The sequence below is a fragment of the Drosophila serrata genome, unplaced genomic scaffold (assembly GCF_035046125.1).
Source record: "Drosophila serrata isolate PLE 108 unplaced genomic scaffold, ASM3504612v1 contig_276, whole genome shotgun sequence".
Lineage (NCBI taxonomy): Eukaryota > Metazoa > Arthropoda > Insecta > Diptera > Drosophilidae > Drosophila > Drosophila serrata.
The window spans coordinates 2,731,664-2,754,785 of NW_028257174.1; the positions used below are offsets into that span (position 1 = coordinate 2,731,664).

Genomic DNA, 23,122 nt, shown 5'->3' on the forward strand with positions numbered 1-23,122 from the left:
ATCATCATCAGTCGGTTTTTAATTGATCGCCTTTTTGCCTTACCCTGCCGCGCCTTGCATTACATTGTATTACATTTAGTTTGATCAACGCGATCGGGTTGGATCTCGGGATCGTTGAATCGTTGAATCGTTGAATCGATTGTAATCAATCACTTTCGTGGAATTGTGCCTGTTGAATGAACTATGCTATAAGGCCGTTCTATACTGTTTCTGTTTCTGTACCGTCGGTGGCCCAATAATTCGACCCATAAGTTGTCTCTTCAGTGGCGGATCCAAGAAAAAGTTTTTAGACACGGAGATTAAGAAAATATATAAAAAAGAAATTTAGATATTAACGATATTTTGAAGATAGATATTTTCTTATAAGGGTTCTAGATAATGTTTCTAAAAATCAAATATATATTTTCAGGAATACTTTAAGTAATTATTTTAATTTTTCTATACTTTAAATTTATAAGTATCATAATTATTACTTATCTAGTAATTTTATTGATAGTTTTCTTATCCCCTTTCAAAAAGGACGCCACTGTTCTGGAGCAGCTCTAGTTTTTCGCCCAGCTTTACTCCTCAGGTGACTTTGGCTTTGACTTTGGCATTTTTCCTTCCAATCATCAGCCACAATTGCGTACGTGAGCTGCAAGCCAAAAGCAATTCGATCTCAAAGGCGATCCTATTTTATTTGATCCCAGTTGCAGTTGCAGTTGCAGGTTGCCACATGCTGCGTCAATAAGTCACTCGTTGGCATTTGTGAAATGCATTAGATCAGCAAACATATCGTTAAAAAAAAATACAATAAAAAGGAACATAAAAAAGAGAGAAAAACGCGTTCGATCGATGGATCGACGCACAAATTCCTATGCAAATTGCTGAAAGAATTTCCATTGATCTTTAGCGACTCGAAAAGGAGAGGCTCCTCTGATCAAAAGAAGAGAGATTAATGGCCAGGTCAAGGTCTTGTCCTATATTTGGGCTTAATTAATCAGTAGTTCTTCTTTCCCCAATTTGAGATAGTTTTATTCCAAAAGAGTTTGCATTTCCTTGAACTATAGCAATCATTAATAATCTTTTGTGAAATTCCTTTTATATCATAACATGAAAATGCACTGTAATTAGCAGCGGTATTTTCTGTGCTTTTTTCGGCTTCACCATTGCCTTCGGCTTCGAAGTTCGATTTGGAGTTGGATTTTGCATTCAGATCGGATTCCTCCATTAGAGCGGCTGTCAATTAGAGCCAGATGTCCGCGATGTCAGCCAGATGTTTTAACCCGAACGGAATGCACTCGATCTTGCCCGCTCTTTCCTTCTATTCCATATCCAAGTCCCGAATGTCTAATTAGCATTCGGTTTACTTTACCCCCAAGGCCACACATTTGCCTCTCCCACTTTGAGACGCCTTCTAAAGAACTAAAGTCCAACTGGGAATTGTGATGGGGATGTAACTCAAGAAATATCGATAGCTATGTTAAACACAAAGATAATTTTATGATCATTATAAGGTATAGGACTAAGAAGTTTGCTTAAATCCTTCTCATTAAATAATACATCAAAAGTTATTTTAATAATAATAAAAGTATATATCATCTGGAACATTAAGGTATAATTATGATATGTATCTCTTTAATTTGTAAATATCAAGTATAAATATAGACAATTTCCTTGTTAATCGGAATGCTATGAATATATCGATACATTTTCTTGTGCCTCTCCTAAATGGAACTGCAAATCGACCGAATCAAACAGGAACTGGAGCAATAAACAAAGACATCAATAGCCCTGGGGCTCAGGCTACAAATAGGCATATATACAATATAAACACAGATATATATATATATATCTGCATATATGCAGCATACATATATATATATATATATATATGGTTGATTCCTCTTCGATCGGGCTCTTCCAAATTAGATGCAGTCCCATAAATAATAAATCGACGGCCAATGCAAAGTGGAAGAGCAAATACTTGCCAAGGCGACAAATGCTCAAAGCGAATGAGAGGTTCCTGCAACATGAGAGGGGAAGAAAGAGAAGGAGTTCCTCGTGCGAAAGAGATAGAGAGATGGAGATAGAAAGAGAGGTGTGGTGGTGGTGTAGAGAGCTTCATGGCACACGTTTGCCCAGAGACCCAGAGCAATCAATAATCCAAAGCCAGGAGTCCAGAAGAGAACGCGGGGATCAAACTTAGATCGCAATGAATTCGCACCGAAAGGAGTTCAGAGAGGGACAGAAAGAGCCAGAGAAAGAGAGAGGGAGAGGGAGAGACTGAGACAGGACACAAGAGGTGACAATGGCAAGAAGAAAGGGGATTCACAGAACCTGTTCACCCAACGGGCCTCACATTAGGCGGCAGTTGAGAGAAGTAAGGCAGATTCTTAGCCGTCTTATATATATATATTTTTTTCCTGCACTGGTATCCTTTGGCTTCGGAAGCTGCAGATTATGTCTTAGGAAAAGATTTAAACTTGAGGAATACCCTGGAAAATTACGGGATTTTTTGACTAACAACTAATAGAAAAGAAAAATTTTGAAAAATACTTTTGCATTTAACTAAATATAAAATATATATTTATATATATTATAAATTGATCAATAACAAGTTCTGTAAATTAAGTGTGTTATTTGGGATGCTAATACCTTATTTTTCAGTCGTTATATTATATTTTTATTAATAAGAATTAAGAATACTATATTTTAATGAGTTGAGTTAGCAAATTCTTACCTTGATTTTCTTTGGAATATCTATTTTATTCTATAAGACTTTCTGGCAGCTTTATAATTATTTTTTATCTATTAATTATCTATTTTATTTTATGTACATTTTTATATATATTTTATTTTATATATTTATATATATTTTATTTTATATATTTATATTTATATATCTTTTATTTTATATATATATTCATATATATTCAGACGCACAAATATCTTATAAAATTATTTTTCATACAGTAACTATTTTATTTACCAAATCTTTAGAAATAAACAATACTTCGAGAACCCCCTTAAAACTCCGATTAACCTTTGTTTTTCCTTTGAAATTCCCATAATCTTCATTTGTATAAAAAGTATTCTCTGATTTAAACATAGTTCGATTGATCTCAACATAAAGTCTATAATTTAAAAAGTCACTGTACCATTAGCTTATTTATTCCCATATAATTGTAAGCAAACAAAAAAAGCATAATACTTTGTGGTTCAGCCCCTTGTTGCCATGTGGTGTTATCGTTCCGATTTTATCGAAACTCTCGTTCGTCCCTCCCCTAAAAATGGGTATACCCCATTATTGCCCTGTTATTTCGATCTTTGCTGATTATAAAAATAGCAAACGAGTCACGGCCAGATCGACAAGCAGCGCCAGTTCAAGGAGACACCACAACAAATACAAATACAAAAAGAAAAAGAAAATACACTGAAGAATTGACCAATGAAGAATCGAGCAGCAGGAGAAGACCGAAGAACGATGTAGGTATCGTCTTTCTTCTGCTGATTCCTGTTTGCTCTTCCTCTCTGTCTCCTATCTTGCTCTCGGGACTCTTTTTTTTCGGCATTAGAAGAGCCTCACATCCTCCAAAGAATCTGCTGCCTCGAAGAAGGAGAAAAATTATTATAATAAAAATAATAGCAAACCGGAATTTCCTGATCCTGTTTGTTGTCTGCCTATCAGGCAACCCATGAAGCCACCAAACAACCAACTGTGATTCCTTTTCGCATGTAAAGTTAGTTTTGCTTTGCCGCAGATGTTTTTTCCCCACTCGGATTTGGATTTGGCTTCGGATTCGGATTTTGTTGGATTTCCTATGTAAGGCATTGGGTTTGGGATGTGAACTGGACGCCCGAGGATCAACAACACCCTTTTTGTGGCAGCATTTCGCTTTCATTTAAACTCTCTTCTTGGTACTGAAATAAATATAAAAATATTTATTCCTTTTCTTACTCCTTCTTCATCATTTAAAACATTTTATAAAATGTTAAAATCTCTTGAAAAACCAGTTGGTTTTTATGTTTATTACATTGTTGATTGATTTCCTGAACACGAACCCAGAGAGATTGTTACATTGTATAAAGCTTGTTTAATATTTTTCCCATTTACATGCTGATTTAATGGGAATATAATGGTTTAATCTAATCCCACATGGACATCGTTTAGTCTATGATAATGAATGTTTTAAGAGTGTATAAATGTATTTAACACTCAAAGCATACATTGCTATTTAAATGCGAAGCTCACACACAGCTGTTTTGATTGCTTTTTTTTGCTGCATTCTATGGCCAGAAGATCCCATTTGGTTTTAAAGATCTTCCATCCCGAAACTGGCTTTCAAAGAACTTGTGGGGTAACATTATTTATGAGTAGATCCATGAAGTTGGCAATTAATACGATTATCGGCCAGATTAATTGGCAATGCCAGTGCAATTAATACCCGGTCGGGGGATTTGCACTTGTCTGATAGTCTATATCTATATTCCTTCTGCCAAAATCTTGTCACCGGGAATGACATAGAGTCCTGCTTGGATTTCGTCTTTGATTGGTATTTATTATAAACCAAATGTATTTAGAAATTGAATATAATGCGGCAGGCGGAAGAAAAGTCTTCTAGGAACATATAGATATCATTCTTGGGGGGATTTCCCAAGACAGGTGAAGATTTATAGCCGTTATTTGCGGTTTGAGCTTTAAATGTCAAAGAAGATATTTAAGAAATTTGAACAGAATAAATATATAAATATGACAAAAAATATAAATATGTTTCTTTTAAAATTATATAATTTCTTTATTATATTATTCATAAAATTCTTCATACAGGAAATACTTATTTCTTACGGATCTTAACAACACTCTCTGTTTGCCAAGTAAAGACTTTTAATGGCCGAAAAGAAACATGGTTAATCACATATAAAAAGAGTATTAACAATATATTAAAAATGCCATAAATATTTACATAACTGTTCTTCAAACGAAAACGAAGGCGGGACAATGGAGTAACAAACAAAAAAATAATATATATATAAATAAAAAAGCGCGTGCAAAATAATGAGAATTAAATTTCAATCAAGTTTTATTTTTCAACTCTCTCATGCAATTTCGCTGATAAGAGAATCGAGGAGAATCCAGAGAACCCGCGAGAAACAAAAGATCCAGACAGATTTTATGGCCAAAATAAATGACGAACAGCAAAAGGTAAAAAAAAATCGGCAAAACGAAAAGAAGCCTGGCTAATAAAAAGCCATTAAAGCCAGGTTCAGGCAGGTCATGTGAGTCAGTTTTCGCTTTGTTTTCACGAATTCGGTTTCTGAGATTACTGCATTTTATTTATTTTTTTGGGTGGGTCTTGGCCATAAATCAGTGAAATTAGAAAACTGAACAGATTTGCCAGGAAAATTGATGAGGGAAAAAATAATATATATATATTTGAGGAAGAAGCTTTGACTAACTCTTTGTAGAATTTTTCCTTACCTTTTTGTATTTGTTCCCACCATAATTCGCTTCTTGGAAAGCAACTGTATTTGAAAAGGAAAAGGGAGAAACCAGTTTCAGTTTTGTTCTCTTGCCTTTACTTACTTAACTTTTTCCTTTTTTTTTTGTTTGTTTGTTGGTTCCTTTTTGGCCATTTCGCCTTCAGCTTGATTTTGGTTGATGATTTCACAGTAATTTTTATAATAAAATGGGAGTTTTTGATTATAATTTATAAAAACATACCATGCGTATACGTAATATATATTAAGTATACGTAGATGGGTTTTATATAAACTTTTATTTATGAAGCAAAAAAAGAAGTTTTTTTAAATCCTAAATACTTTCCTAAAAGTGATTTACTGATATTTTATGCCTTCAGGTTGATTTTAATTGAAGATTTGACAGTAATTTTTATAATAAAATAAAAGTTTTGATAATAAATAATAAAACATACTAGGCGTATACGTAATATATATTACGTTTACGTAGATTGGTTTTATATAAACTTTTATTAAATAAGTAGGAAATAGGATATAATAGTAATGACTTTATTTAAAGTGATTTAGACTTATTTTAATATATAATTATGCAGAAAATAATATTTAATTTTATTAATATCGTAAGTACATTTAAATTACTATGTTTAGCTCTTATTTCTATTACATAAAAACTTGATAGCCTCTTTAATTTTATTTTATGCCTTCAGGTTAATTTTTGTTGATGATTTCGCACAAATTTTTATAATGAAATGAGAGTTTTGATAAAGAATTATAAAACATACTAGGCGTATACGTAATATATATTAAGTATATGTACGTATATGGGTTTATATAAATTTTTATTTAGGGAATAGAAAAGGGGATTATAAATTATAATTTAATTTTGTTTAATAGAAAATTCATAGCTTAAAGTTAATTGCACTTATTTTAATATATAATTATGCCTAAATTAATATTTAATTTTACAAATATTTTAAAAAACATATAAATTAACATGTTAAACTTTAATTTCCTTTACACAAAAACTTTATGACTTGTTTCAACATAATTTTAATAATATAATGAAAGTTTTTGGCTAAAAATTATAAAACATACTAGGCGTATACGTAATTTATATTAAGTATACGTAGATGGGTTTTATAAAAACTTTTATTTAAGTAGAAAAAGAGATTAAAAAATATATTTTAATTTTGTTTAATAGGAATTACATTATGTAAAGTTAAAAAAACTTACTTTAATATATAATTATGCATTAAAAAGTATTTAATTTGTATTAAATTGTAGAACATGTTAATGTTTTATGCAATTTTTGGGGAACTTGTTTGGTTTTTTTTTCGCTCTTAAGAATTTTTGTTAATTTTTTTGTTCTTGGTATCATCATGACATCATTGCAATGCAAATTCCAGCACAAAAGACAAAGACACTGAGAGAACAATGAAATAACAATAAAGGAGTCTGGCTAAGGGGAACAAAAGTCTGGAAAATTGTGGCTCTTTCGGATGACGTCTGACTTTAGGCCCCAGGGAAAGGAAAAGAGAGAGAAAGAGAGAGAGAGAGACAGAGAGAGAGACAGAGAGAAAAATGCGTCGCGTCAAGTCGAGAATAAAAATCATAATATTTGCATAACAAATTGGGTCAAATGAGCGAATAACAACGCACACGTAATGCTAAACAAATCAAAACACCAGTCAATAGTCAATAGTCAATATATATCTATATATATACAAGTATATAGTTAGATATAGATATGGGAATGTGTTTTGAAGATATAGATAGATTTATATGCAGATATATGACTCCTCCTTCCTTGTGTATGCTAATCGAATGAGCGTGTCCATATGGAAATGAATGAACGACGTTTGGCGAAAACAAACTGTAAACGTTGTACAATAATCGGGGGGAATCAGACAATTGGGAGAGATTATATATATATTTATATATATTTTTAAAAAGAGTGTGTGAGAGAGAGGGAGAGGGAGGGAGAGAGAGAGCGAGACAATGCACAATTGCCCATTAGCATAATGATGCCATAAAGTGCGATCGATTGGATGGCTTTTTCGAGCTTCGAAAAAAAGGGGCTTGCTATGTAGTTAGTGGCCCAAAAGAATGCGGCGTATGTTGTGGCCAGAAAAACAAAAACAAACAAAAACAGCAGTGTTCTATAAGACACCTTACCTCATCAAGGTGGGGTTTCAACCTCCCCCTGTTTCTCCTTCTCCCCCTACACTTGGCTCTATATAAATTCCTCTTGTATTCAAGCACAGTTAAGAGCAAAATAATAGCAAACAGTAATATTTTGATGGATATATTTCACAGATTTAATTCAATTATTTTAAACGCCTTATTTAGTTCAAAGTTGGGGTTTTTTCTTTACTAATTAGAGGGTTTTTTTTAACACTTTTTACCAGATAAAATTAAACATAAACTTATGAAGCAATTTTTATTCTAATTTCTTCCTTGCTTGTCTTAAGCTGTGTCTTTTTGTGCTCTCTACTGTATATTCTTATATAAAAAAAAGTTTATATATAAATATATATACATATATTTGTTTGTATAAAGATTTATATATATATATATATATATATATATATATGTATTCCTCTACGCATCGTTTCGTTTTATGACAATTAACACCGCTCAAGAAGGCAAGCAAACTGGCCAAACAGCGACATCGTCGTCGTCTGGTTGTCTTCGCTTTATGGCCAAGTTAACACAACAAGGCAAAAAGTCTGGAACGGAAGGGACGGGGACGGGGACGGGGAAGGTGACGGTGATGGGGTAATGTTTGTGCAAATATGGCGCAATAAAGCGCAGTGTACTACTTCCTAGTTCATTAGTTAGGGTTCTCTCTCAAGCTCTATACTCATAATACTGTTAAAAAAATATATTTTTGCTTGAATATCCGCAATTATATTTTATGGAAAATGTCCAATTAAAATGAGTTATACCTGATGGAGATTTTTGAAAGGGAACTGCACATAGTTAGGGGTTTATAAAGTTCAGAAGTATAACTTAAATGTATTTAATTTATATTTCTTTAATTGTTTATTAGTTGTATTTCTGTAAAAAGCAATTTAGGTATCAAAGAGCAAAGAAGGACATTTTTATCGATATACAATATTAACCTATCGAATGTCTGCCCTCCCTAATGTTAGTCCTGCGTAATAGGATCACTTGCAGACACTGTTATTGCATAAATGTTAATCTCTTTCTTCCTATTTTTTTCTCCCAATTCTCGCCTTATTTTGTCTGTCAGTCAATTTCCGAGATCAGATCCCCACGCAGACATCGATTGTCGGAGTTAAACTGTTAACATCTCGCAGATAGGTGTGTCTTTTGATTTTTTTTCCTTTGCTTTTTCCTCTGTTGCGTGTCTGTTATCGCTGGCAACAAAGTGGCTGGCAACATGTTGCCTATTGCATGTGGCATGTTGCCAACTGTCAATATGTAAGACATCAGACAGTTGTAAGCAAAAAAATAGCACTTTAATAGGATTTATTATGGGGTGAAGGTATTTTAAATATTTAAATATCTTGGAATGTTGTATATACATTAGAATACATCATCTTTGATCGCAAATAATATTTTTTAAAGATTTTTTGCTAGTAAAATATATAAAAATAAGAAGAAATTGCTTTAAAAAGCTCTTCTCAATTTTTGAAAACCTCTCAAGCTGTATATATATGTTATAGTTTGTGATCTGAGTGAATCTCTTGTTCAGGTTCAAGACTAGAATAGAGTGGCGCGTGTCTTGGCCGGTTGGACTTGACTCAATTCGTCATTTAAATGACGGAACCAAATCCCCTGCCATCTCCCCCCTGCCATTGTGTTACGCCCCTGGGGGCAATGGCAGCACTTAGCGCAACATCAACTCAAATTGCAGGAGCTTACTACAAAGAAAAAAAAAAGAAGAAAAAAATGTAAGAAAATAAATATTACAAAAAAGAAACAGAAGCGATGGAAGCAGCAGGGAAACCGGAGCTGCTCGATCAACCAAACTCCCGGGGAACGTGCCAGGCCAAATTAATTGCTTCGTTAGATCGAAGAGGATCTAGAAGAACCGCTTTGCTTTGGCCAATTTTTTCTCGTATTTCTCCCACTTCCGTTGGCGGAATAAAAGACGACGTGGAGGGGAGGAGACCAGGCACTTGCCACTGCCCAACAACGATTGACAAATTTCCAAATGCCATTAAGCAGGCGTTGCATGCAACCAGCCTGCAAAAAAAAGAAAAAAAGAAAAGAAAAACCCCAAGCCAAAAGCGCCCCAAAGACACAGAGAGCATCCAGCATCCAGCATCCAGCATCGAGCAGGATGGAAATAGATGCAGAGGAAGATGGCTAATGGATGACAAAACAGGTGGCCAACAACTGCAGCAACGCCAATAACAACAGCAGCGACAACCAATCTGGACCGCGAACTGTGTGCAGACACTGGAAAAAATAAATATGTATTTTGTATTTTAAAAAAACTTGAGGGGTGAATCTTAAATTAAAGTTATTCATTAATTTGTTATTGTGCCACAGTAACTTCCGCTCTTGTAATAACATAATATTGCAATGATCGAGGGAATGAGTGAACAGCTTTCTTTATCTCTGTCTCTATCTCCCCCTCACTCACTCTCCTCCACACTCACTCTCTCTCTCTCTTTCGATATGTCCATCTCCCTTCGTATCTCTTGAGATACCTCTTTCTCCATCTGCCTATCTCTAGAGAAAGCTTTGTCTCTCTCGCTCTCGCTCTCACTTTCTCTGTTCTCTTTACTCGTGGACTATAAATACAGGCACTTCCTGCCGCTCGGACCTCATTCTGTGCGCGGCCTTCACACTGTTAACATCTCAAGTGATAGTGATAGTAATTGCCATTCGAACCCAAAAAGGTCACGTGGCCAATGGACAACCGAGAAGAAGCTCATTTCAATGATAGGATCAGAGGTGCTAGGTTTTTGCATTAACTTTCCAATGAACATATTTCCCTTATTGTTATGAGCCCCATTACTTTATTTTAACTTAAAGTAATACATTAATTAAAGTTAAGATCCCTACGTAATTATAATTTATTCACGAATATTGATTTTTGAACGATAGTTTCAAAACATACAACTTTTTTATATCGTTTGCGGGTATTCTAATTTCAGTTATAAGCTTGTAACGCTATGAAGGAATCATTTCGGATCCTAAAAAATTTTGTTAAATTTTTTCAACATTTTTTAAGGGTTTACTTCGTTAAAATTATAAAAAAAAAATTAGCAAAAATTTAAAATTTTTGGAATTTTAAATTGAGTATGCAGATTTATTTATCTGATAAAAACTAGCATAAGAACGATTTCTGAACTGAAATTAAAGCATTTTTGGCTTAGCTATGAGTTTTTTAAGTTTTAATTTGTCGAAAAAATTAGCCCTTCTTAATATTTACTTACTATTTAATAATTATATATTGAAGATAGTTTCCTCTCAGTGTACGCTGTCAATGTCGGTGCAACACGCCCCGCTGGCGTTTGCAATTACCGTGTGGATGCCACCACAGGCATTAAATCACATTGCTGAAATATTTCATCTGTTTGCAAATTTTCGACAATCAACTTAATCGGAAATGCTCCGTTTTTTATAACTTTATCATCAGCTCCGGGGCGGGGAACTCTACACACACTCACTCGATGTATGGATGTGTGTCTACTGCTGGCCTGGAGGCAAGATTCTGGTTGATGTTGCAGGTGGCAGGTGGCAGGCGGTGATAAGAATCTTGTACCGGCAATCTCTCCTGGGCATCTATGAATGTTTTCTGTTTCCCGCCGCTCCTTGCTACCATTTTCTATTTAGTTTTTCTTGTTTTCCATTTGTTGTTGTTGTTGTTGTTTTTGCCATTTTCAGCCATGTTTGCTGCCATTTGTTGCTTAATTAATGCTACAGGTGGCGCTGCTAACAAGATGAGAGCCACGCCCAAATATAGATAAGAAAAAAATATAGATATATGGATATATCATATTCCGGGCGAAACAAATTAAATAAATCATTTTTCAAATGAAATTTCCGTTAAGCCAAGTGTCCAAGCGAAACATGAATCATATGTTAATATTTATGGAAAGAAATTTCACAGAAGGAAATTAGAATTCTGTTTAATATTAATTTATATATTGAAACATATTGAAAACTAGTGAATATTATAAATTTTTCATTGAAAATTTGAAAAATTTGTTTAATATTCATGGAAGAAATGTCAGAGAAGCATATAAGAATTCCATTCAGTTTTAATTTATATTTTGAAACATATTGAAAACTAGTGAATATTATAAATTTTTCATTGTAAATTTGGAAAAGTTGTTAAAATTTACGGAAAAATTGTCGGAGAAGGATGTAAGAATTCCATTTAATTTTAATTTATATTTTGAAACATATTAAAAACTAGTGAATATTATAAATTTTTCATTGTTAATTTGGAAAAATTGTTAAAATTTACGGAAGAAATGTCAGAGAAGGATGTAAGAATTCCATATAATTTTAATTTATATTTTTATTAATATTATTTATTTGAAAACTAGTGAATATTATAAATTTTACATTACAAATTTTGAAAATTTATATATATACAAGTGATAATTTCAGTAAATTTTCACTACAATTGAATCAGGAGAGCAAGGAGTAGAAGGATAATGGGGATTTGCAAGGATTGGGCACACTCCTGAGCAAAGGTATAATGAAGGATGGCACGACGGTTTCTCAAGACCTCCACCAGATACTCATCCTCATGACTAAAATCATTCTGGTTAAGGCATTCGTTCATTAGATCATCGGATAATTTAGTATGAAATGGTATACAATGTATGGTTGCATGAGTTACTGTAATTGTTACATTATCATCACGATCCATACAAATGAACGATTTGCAATTTACAAAGACTATATTGCGGCATTTTAGGAGATCCGATTCCTTGTGCAACACCAATATACTATCCTGAGATCGAGTTAAATACAAACCATACGGCTCATCGACATCGATCAATTTATCTTGATATTTGATATGTGCCGTCCAGGGATAGATGCCAATACACCATCTTTGAAAGATTTTTGATTCAGCCAACATGAATTTGCAGTTTTCTGGTAAATTTGTGGCTTGATCGCCATTAGCTCCGCAGGACATTACCATGAGGAGGTGTAGTAAGAAAAATATCCAAAAATGTGTTAGTCTCAAGTCCATATTTCAATTGGTTTATTTTTGATAATCATAACTAACAGCTGGCACACGGCTTGCCACTCCCCAAAAATAAAAAACTATAGAAAATAAATACATACATATAATGTGTTTTGGATATACATAAATATCACCATTATCAGACTTATAGCCAGAGTCCAGTCACCTTCACGCACTTTGCATAAGACACAAAGGCAGCCAAAAATAGATTGCAAAAATATGAAAAACAATACAAATATTGAAAAAAGATTTAACCGCAATTTTCTATCACAAAAATATCACACAATAGACTAAACTTAGAGAGAGGCCCTTTTTTTGTGGTATGATATAATCCCGAAAAGTCGCTAACAAATATAAATAGCAAATAGCAATTGTTTAAATCGAAGTAAACAACAAATGGGAGGAGGTGCAATGCCTATTACGAGGGATAATATCGTGTCGAATCGATTTGGACAGCCCTACAGGTGTATATTGTTAAGTTTATTTTTATTATTATTTTTTTTTTTTTTTGGGATTGTGACAAATGTCAACGAACAGCGAAACGAACCGAACAAAAGGTTCGATCAAGATTTCAAATTGTCTATTGTTGCCACAAATCGCCGACTGATGGTGACAATGGGCCAGAAGTAGCATCCAAGTAGCCAAAAAAAACAACAATCTGCTGCCGCTGGAACGGTACTTTCGTGGCCATTCTCGGGTCTTCCAAGTCTTCCGAATTCTTTCCAAATCTTCAGTCTTTCAGACTTCAAGACTCAAGTCCCATTCTTTTCTTTTACTCTCGCTCGTGTTCCATTAATAGTCAAAGTTCATGTGTCAGGGCGATGGAAATCGAAATCGATTGGCGGTCAAAGAGTGAACCTGCTGCCTACAGTGAAACCTGACTAAGGAGAACCATTTAGAACAAAATTATAAAAGTTTAAGTTTAAATTGCAGCAGAATTTCAATAAATATTGTTTAAAATATCATATTAAATCGTTTAGGTATTCAAAGTTTTAAAATGTACTAAAATTTACTTTTAATGTTGCATTATTGACTTTATTCATACATTTATATTTAAAAAAAATATTTTTAAATCTTAAAAACTTACCTAACCTTCTAAGGAGAACTATATTGAACTAATTGATTAAATTTTTAAAATATATTGGTGCAGGATTTTAATAAAAAATATTTTTTTAAATATCATATTAAATCTTTTGGGTATTCAAAGTTTACAAATTTACTAAAAATTACAATTAATGTTGAATTAATTGATTTTATTCATTCATTTATATTTTTAAGAAATATTTTTAAATCCTCTATGTCTGACCTAAACCTCCATTTATTCATATATTTATATTTAAAAATATATTTTATAATCCTCTTTATGTCTTACCCAAACCGCCATTTTAGCCACTCTTCACTGTCAATTTGTTTATCTCAATATGAGAGCTCTTTTTTTTGGAGTCTCTCTTTGACAATACTTTTATTTATGTTTTTCTTCACGCTCGACCGTTAAGTTAACTGCACATTCGCTTTGTTTGTCTTATTGACCGCGTATTGTTTTAACTCCATGATCTTTGATCTCTTGGGGCATCTCTCTCCCTTTTGACATGATTTGTTTTCCTTTCAAAGACTGGAGAATGTTTTAATTATTGGGCGAGAAGCCCTACTAATCGACTGATTAATGTCCCTTCCTCTCTCTCACTAAATTTAGATATCTATGCCCTTTGGGTCAGTCGTGCCGCGATTTGCCACGCCCATCGATCCCTACGACAAGGTGTCGCCCCAAGTGAATAACTAATATTCCATTAAATAGCCTAATGACTGTCACTAAATGGACGTGTGATAGGCGTAGCCCAGTGACAGCTTTGAAAAACAAAAAAAAAAAAGAATGCCACTGTAAATGCCGCAGGCAATGCGAAGATGCGGCACGTGTGGGAAGATTCAATGAAGAATTCTTCAAAAATCAAAGAAGAGAGGTGTAAAAAAGACGAAAGAAAAGAATATATTAGGGGAAGGGAATTCACAAATATGTTTAAATAATAATTTTAAACATATACAAAACCTTGTTATAATTATTAATTTATAAAGGTTTTGAAAAAATAAACTTGAGATACATAACTCGCTTTTCAATCTTATTAAAGAATTCTTCAAATAGAAATTTTTCACTTACGGCACACTGAAGGCATTAGGGAAATCAAATGGTTAAAGACAAATAATGAGCTCCGGCCACATTCCAAATCGTTTACTAAGCTCATTCTAGCATCTCCAAACAGATTCTCCTATGGATTCTCCAACAGAATTTCCTATAGAATCTTCTATAGAATCTTCTATAGATTCTCCAGTAGCTCGATCGTTCGGTCACTGTTTTCCCAAAGCCCCCGAAGATGATGTCCGTCTTTGGTGGCTCCTCCAATCCACCTGCCTCTTCCCTGCCTGATTTGTTCTGAAAAAAGACCATAGATGGTGTAAGATGCTGTTCACCTCTCCCTTCCTCTCTCTCGCACAGGTGTGCTGCTAAAATAGTTGACTAATTAATTTATAATGCAATTTCACTGCCAATCGATGTGGCGAGGTTAGAGAGAGAGAGAGGAGACGCGACGCAGGATGATCGCTACCATTTGCAACATGGAAACCGTTTTAATACACACCACAACTGGCACCAGAGAGAGAAAAAACCACCGCCAGCAGCCGCCTAATCATTGTTTATGACATGGTTAAGCCACTGGTCAAGCCATCGAATGGCACACGGAACAAAATATTATAATTTACAACTTTAAATAAGAATTTTAACAGACTTTTAGATATTCCAGCATTTCAAGGTCCATGAGAATATATTTGTGAATAAAATAATTCTTAATTGGAAAGCATATAATTTGAAGAGCATACAATATATTTAAAATAAGCATTTAAAATACTTTAAGGCATTCTACACATGTTTAAAATTTATTTACCAAACTTATTTTTATATAGAATGGATTGTGAATATTTTTTTAAAATATATTTGTGACTTACAAAAATGTTCATTAGAGATTTAATAATTTGAATAATTCAAATAATATTTAAAGCAGACAATTAAAATACCTCAAAGCATCCTAAAAAATATTTAAAATTTTACCAAACTCATTTTTGTTAAGAATAAAATAGGTACATTTTTAAAATACATTTTTGACTTACAAAAATGTTCATTACAGAGTAAACAACTTAAAGAACTTAATGAATATTAAAAATAATTAAATATGCTACTTTATAGTAACTTATAAGTATTCAAAATTCATTTATCAAACTCATTTTCATAAAGAATAGAATGAGAATACTTGTAAAAATATATTTATGACTCACAAAAGTCTTCATTAGAGACTAAATAACTTAAAGAACTTAAAAAATATTTAAAACATTTAGATAAACTACTTTAAAGCCTTTTAAAAATATTCCATATTCATTTAACAAACTCAGATTCATTAAAAATATAATGAAAATATTTTTAAAAATATAGTTGAGATAAAATTACTTGACGAACTTAACAAAAATTTAACTCATATTCATTAAAAATATAATGAAAATATTAAAAAATATATATATTTGAGATAAACTTACTTGACGAACTTAATAAAGACTTAAAATACTTTAAAGCATCTTAGAAATATTTCAAATTTATTTCCTAAACTCATTTTTATTAAAAATAGAATAAAAATATTTTTAAAAATATATTTAAAAGTAAAAAACTTGAAGAACTTAATAAATATTTAAAACAATTTAATAAACTACTTTAAAGCATTTTAGAAGTATTCCAAATTCATTTAACAAACTCATTTTCGTAAAGAATAGAAAAGAAAATATTTTTTTTTAATATTAGTGATATACAAAAATATTTTTAGAGGATACATAACTTAAGGAACTTTAAGCTATACTTAATATAACTTGACGAACCTGATTAATATGTTTTAAAATATATTTAGAGTATCTCAAAGTATCTTTTTAATACTTTATATCCATTATCAAATTATCCAATCATTTATATTGAATTCTTCCCTTAAATCTATATAAATTCTTTTCGGTGTGTTGAAGACTTGGTCAGGTCTTTTCATTCCTTCTCGCGCAGAATCTCAGGTTGTGTGGTCCCCTTCTCCTTCCGCTTTTCCCCTATTCCTTAAAGCCTACTCCTCCTTTTCTTTTCTTTACTTTTCTCTTCTTACTTTTTTTAGCAAGGGAAATTTATGCAAATGGCCAAAGAGATCTTGCCAAAGCCTTTTGCGCAATTATCCCCACAAGACAAGACCTCACCTGCTGCTGCTGCTGCTGCTGCTGCTGCTGTCTTTGGCATTTGATTGAACTCAAGTGTGCCAGATGCGTAATGAGTTGATGAGGCAAGGGATCCGTATCCCCCATGGACCAAAAGGGTACTCGCGGGGAGGATGCTAAGGGGGCGGGTACGCAAAACACGTGACAACGACGGTTGAACTGGAAAATCAATTGGAAATTCCTATGAGTACGTAAAGGAAAAATTGAAAACAAACAACAACCAGCAGTAGCAACAGCAGCAGCAAGTAGAAGAAAAACCCACTTGCAAGTGGGTGAAATTATTCGTGGATTTCTTTTTAGCACAGTTCTTAAAAATGTAGGTAAAAAATGATTTAACATTTTGAGTTTAGCAAGATGATGATATGATATGATGATGATTAAACAAATTGTTACAGAAAAAATTAATTATTATAATTTTTATTAATTAATTTTTATGATACTCTTGAACAAATTGTTACAGAAAAAATTAATTATTAAAAATTACAATAATAAATGTTTTCACTAACAATTTGTTTAGGAATATCATCAAAATTAATTATTAAAAATTACAATAATTAAAAACTACAATAATTAATTTTTTCTCTAACAATTTGTTTAGGAATATCACTATATTCTTGCTAGACCTCGTTAAGAATTATAGTACCAAGTTCATTTATAGACAGGTAGTTAATAGAACTATTTAGATATATTTATTCTACAACATAAAATATATATAACAACCCTTAATAATACACATAATTTTATAACCAAAATCAATATTATTTAACCGATTTATTTACCTGTTTATTTAATATTTTATACCACTGTATGGCCAACGGCATTTGTTGCTGAAACCTCAGATTTCTGTTTTCAGATTTTTTTGTTGTTGTTTTATTTTATTTCCAATCTGTGATTCTCCTTAACCCCAGGCCAATGCCCAAAATGCAAATGCGAAACTAGAGTGCTCGATCGATATATCTTAGATTCCGATTTCAATTCCGATTCCGATTCTGATTCGGATTCTAATACTGATACCCTTATGCCAGGCAATCTGCGATTTGCGTTGACAATTTGGTCGATGGTCGGACCAAGGCTTTTCCTTGCCGTCGGCAACAACCGCTAGAAATCGAGTTCGAGAGTTTTGAGTCTGAATCCGAGTACGAATGAATGGTTGGATATCGCGAATCGCAAATCGAGAATTAGGTTTTGCAATGTGGATGGAAATGAGTACCGAGTACGCACGCCAGGTAGCCGCAGGTGACCGCTCCAAATCACCATCTGCAACGTGATGTGGCGAAATGCAAGTGAAAAAACAAAAAAACAAAAGAGATTGTCAACAAAGCAGGTCACCAAAAAATTGCAACAAATAATGTTTATTTCAAGAACTCAAAAGGTGTCTGATGAAAATATTCTTAATGTAATACAAACTCTTATTTTACTTTATTAATGATGAATGAGTCATAAGTGAAGAAATAGTGATTGGAACAAGTCCTATAGAACTCAAGATCAAATTGCTGGAAATATATAACAAGAGCTATGGATATTTAAGAAATCTAAAATATAATATACATATATATATATATTTATACTTTAATATACATTTTATTTTTATTATATTAAATTATAAATATATATACATATAATATAATAGACTCAATCATAAAGTGTTTGCAACGAACGAATTAATATAAAACCATTTTTTATAAAAGCCTCTCACTTATCTTAATTAATGTTTAATAAATATTTATCGATATCCATAGTAATCTATTTCGATTTACTTCACTGAAAAAATTTATGAAATTTAAACCAATTCACCAATTCATAAAAATTCAAAGGAAAACATGAAATTAAAATAACTTTCGGAAGTCGAAATTTATATACCCTTGCAGTTTCAATTGAATTATAAGATCGAATCAGAAATCGATTTAACTAAGCTTAAAACATTCGCTTACTTTGTATCGATATTTATGGATATTTTTACTTGACCATTTCTTTGACAAAACAAAGTTTAAAAATCTCATAACTTAGCCAAAAAAGCTTTAATTCTGATTCGGAAAGCTATTCTATGTTAGTTTTTAATAATTTAATAAATCTGCATACTCAATTTAAAATTTTAAAACATTAAAATTTTTGTTCAATTTTTTTGGTGACTTTAAAGATATATCCATTTCAAATTTTTGAAAAAAAAAATTTTGAAAATTTTTTCGGCCGTATATAGCTAAAAAGATTGGCCTGTTCATGCTGATCAGGAATATATATTATTTATAGGGTCGGAAATGATTCCTTCACATTGTTTGAAGCTTCTGATTAAAATTACTAAACCTTGCAAAAGTATAAAACAAAATTGAATAATAAGATAAGCAAACACAGCTTTCCTAAAAATCGAATCTATATAAATGTGAATTTAATATTTTCGGTATATCTTCAACATTTCTGTATTCATACTTCCTTTGGTCTCATAATAAATTTAAATAATATAAAATACTCAAGTCCTGAAGTAATTAACAAAAACAAAATATAATAAAGCAAAATTCCCAGCATCGACATGGAACATATTAAAACTAATCTGTGATCTGTAATATTGTTAATAAATATTCAGGAAAGCATTACCTGAAAAGCGGAAGAGTTAACCACCTCCCCTGATATTGATATTGAAAGAAAACAAACAATGCGTTAAGACATATTAATTTTGGTTCGTCATAAAGTAAATATGTAAGGCCAGGTTATCCGATGGCCACCAGTTTAGTGAATATTAAAACATGTTATTTTTTGTTGTAGTTGATCTTCCATAATTCCTTGACGAATATATATCCCACCGGTGCTCATCCAATCTGATTAATCTTTATGGGTAGAGGACATTAAAATTTACGACTGCACTCCGCCAGAAGGATGAGGAGCAAACAGAGAAGTGGATTTGGAGAATGAAGGTACTTGGGGATCCGTAGAGAAGATTGCACTCCGCCGTCGTTGTAGGTGTAGTGAACGATGGCATGTTTGGTGCCAACAATCTGATCCAGTTTGTGGTATTGATCGTTTATTTTATTCTCGATGAGGCACTCGTTCATCAGGTCATCCGGCAATTGAATGTGAAATGGGAAGCAAAACATATTGGCCTGTTTGAGGGACACCGTATTGTTTTCATACGAATCCAGGCAATAGAATGTAATGCTATCCTTAAACTCCAAATTGAAGCATTCGTGGAGCTGTGATTTCTTCTGCACAACCAGAACAGTATCCAATGTAGCAGATACATACATCGTATACGGTTCACCGACCTTCACCAATGTGTCCCGATATTTGGTAAAGGCCACCAATGGATAATTGCCCTGACACATCTTCCGATAGATTTGGGGATTTCGTAACATGAAATCGCAACGCGCCGGCACATTATTTCTTGACTTTAAAGAACTCTCCTGTTTAATGCCCGGCACCAACAGGAGGAGAATTTGTATCGAAAGTAGCCACAAGTTCATTATTGAATTTTGGTTTTTATTTGTTTCCAATTTGTAAAGTTTAAAAGAGAATCGAATACGGTTCAAAATGTGAAGTCAAACGGGTAGCTCAAAGCCAACTGGGTTGGGTTGGGTTGGTTTTTCTAGTGAGTCATTCTTTCTGGACTTTTGGGTCGTGACTGTGATTCTATTGTAATGTATATTAAATATTATGAGAAACTTCGATAGGTAGGATATTTAGCAGAATTAAATGATAAAAACATAGAGGGAAACTATAAACATTATGTCGAGAAATTAACATTTTCAAAAACTCAAAATTGAGACAAAAATTCAATATAATCATTAATTTTAATTTGAAAATCAATCTCATGTTAGTTTTTTGTTGGGTAAAAAATCTGCGTATTTATTTTATTATTCATTCCGCCCTGGCGTTGATTTTTCTGTCTATTTAATTGATTCAATTACGAATTGGCATTATTTCAATTAGGCATTATTTCACATAGCCATTGGATTGAAAGGAAGGAGAGCAGGGAACGAGAGGTGAATTCTACATGACACGTCAGAGTCAAGTTGAGGCCGGAGCTATCATCGATAATTATGATGAGTGTGATCCAACGATCGATCTATGGATAGATTCTGCTGATTCTGATTTGCCTGCATAGCTCTGAGTGATTAATGCAACGGCAAACTGTTCGGTTTGCCTTCCTTCAATCTCCCCCTCTCTCTCCCACTGATTGAGTGATTGACGGATTGGCTCTGGATTGCCGGAAGAAAACACTCGGCTGTTGTAGATTGTGTAGATTGCATAATCCGTTTGAACGCAAACACTGTGTAGTCTCATTAAATTGATTTTTAAATCGAGTTAATTGAAAAGTAACAGAGTGTAAGAGAATATGTATTTATTTTATTTTATAGGTGAGATTTATGTAATTAAAAAATCTTGAATCATATGTTGTTGATGTATTTTAGAACTTTTAAAAGAGTTGTCTAGAATTTGTAAGCTAAATTCTTAACCGTTTCTGGTATCTGTTCCTTTTATTTTATAAACTAAATCCCTTCTTCATCCTTCACTTGTCTTAATTTAAATAAAATCACTGATCTCCAAGCTTTGGTTTCTCTTTTCTAAAAAGAAGCTTTAAATTTTCTTCTTTTTCTTGATGATTTATCTGGCAAATCAATTTCATTCTCGCCTTCCTTGGGTTCCCCGCTGAGCGCGCTCTCAAAGAATCCATTTAATTAGTTAGATCTTGACTCTTGTGTCTTTTGGGGAATTGGATGGCATTTAATTTAATATTTGTATTGATTTTAACGGCATTCTCTCTGCTGGTTTTTTGTGTTTGTTTTGGTCTTTTGATGGAAATATGTACAAGTTTATTGATTTTGTCATTAATGGGATTTCCTTTCAGGCCCCAGCAGGTGGCAATTGTCATGCTCGGCCAGTGTTTTCAACATTTACCTATATATATTTATGGTCTGAACAAAAGGGGGTTCTTCTTCTCGCTGGCAAGTTTTTTGTAAATTATATATAGAGACGCACATATGATCGGAAGTTGGCACTCCATTTGCGGCAAGTGTTTGCTGTTCTCCATATTAATAAAGTTTATAACAAAAAAATATAGTCGGAGAGTCGCGTGTCGTTCCACACACTTCCGTCGTCTTTTCCCCTTTTTCCATTATTTCAAAATTGTGTCACGGAGAATCGGTGGGGGAATCAGAGAATTTAAAACTATATAGAATCGGAATCGGAAGCCAAATTAACCAATCATTCAATATGCGAACATTGTGCCAGATATTTACAGGGTATCAGAAGTAGGATCTTTATGTTGTTAATTTTCCAAGAATCCACAGCAATCAGTGGATGGAATGATAGCTTTAATCCCTCTCTGGATCGACACCTGTTATGCAAATAAATATGGCCAAATATGTCACTTAGTCTGAAGAAGTCTTAAAGTCTTAAGCTTAGCATAAGCTCAAGAGACATGATCGTGACATGATCAGCACGGAAATAAATCCATGACAAGGTGCCTGAACCAAAGCCCCAAGCACAAGGAATGATTTAAAGACAAAATAAAACAGAAATAGTTCTTAGATTATAATAAAAATGAAATTAATAATTTTAAAAGAAATAAAATACTAGGGTAAAGCTTAAAGATTGATTTTTATATAACATAATCGGAAATGGAATTATAAATAATCATAAATTAATTATCAACAAATTACAGTCTCTTTAATAAAGCCTTAATTAATATTTTTTCATGATTATTTCATTTAAATAACAATTTTAATAAAGTCGTTTACAAGAAAAGTAATATAAAGACTTATTGTGGGTAGAGAAAATATCTATACTAATATTATATCTAACTCTTACTATTATTATTTATTTATTTAATGCACAGTTAAAGAGTAGTAATAAGATTTTTATTTTTTGAACTGAAAAATATGGATTTTCTTGGTCAATGAAGCATGGGAAATTATTTAAAAAATTTTTTTAAATAATGAAAGATACGGAAATATATGGAAAATGAAGCTAAATAAAAAATAAATGTATTAAAATGTATATTTAACATTTTATTTAAAAACTAAGAATAAGAGTATTATAATTTTAGTCAGAGGTTTAAAACTATGTGAAGGAGTCATTTCCGACCCTATAAATCATATATATTCTTGATCAGCATCAACAGCCGAATCGATATAGCCACTTTTTAACGATAAATTTTTTTTTAAATTTTTTCATAATTTTTAAAGGGGTAAAATTGTTAAAGTT

General features: G+C 32.5%; 1 protein-coding gene across 1 annotated transcript; it reads right to left on the minus strand.

Moving 5' to 3' along the window:
• Positions 1-19,575: 19,575 nt before the first annotated feature.
• Positions 19,576-20,487, minus strand: LOC110180565 (uncharacterized). The gene has a single exon (XM_020948261.2). The coding sequence runs from the start codon at positions 20,377-20,379 to the stop codon at positions 19,765-19,767; it is 615 nt and encodes a 204-aa protein (XP_020803920.2). The 5' UTR covers positions 20,380-20,487; the 3' UTR covers positions 19,576-19,764.
• Between the last annotated feature and the right edge of the window lie 2,635 nt (positions 20,488-23,122).

Bases quoted from the DNA above. Each gene is read 5' to 3' on its own strand.
- LOC110180565 (XM_020948261.2), bottom strand. From the start codon at position 20,379: ATGAACTTGTGGCTACTTTCGATACAAATTCTCCTCCTGTTGGTGCCG.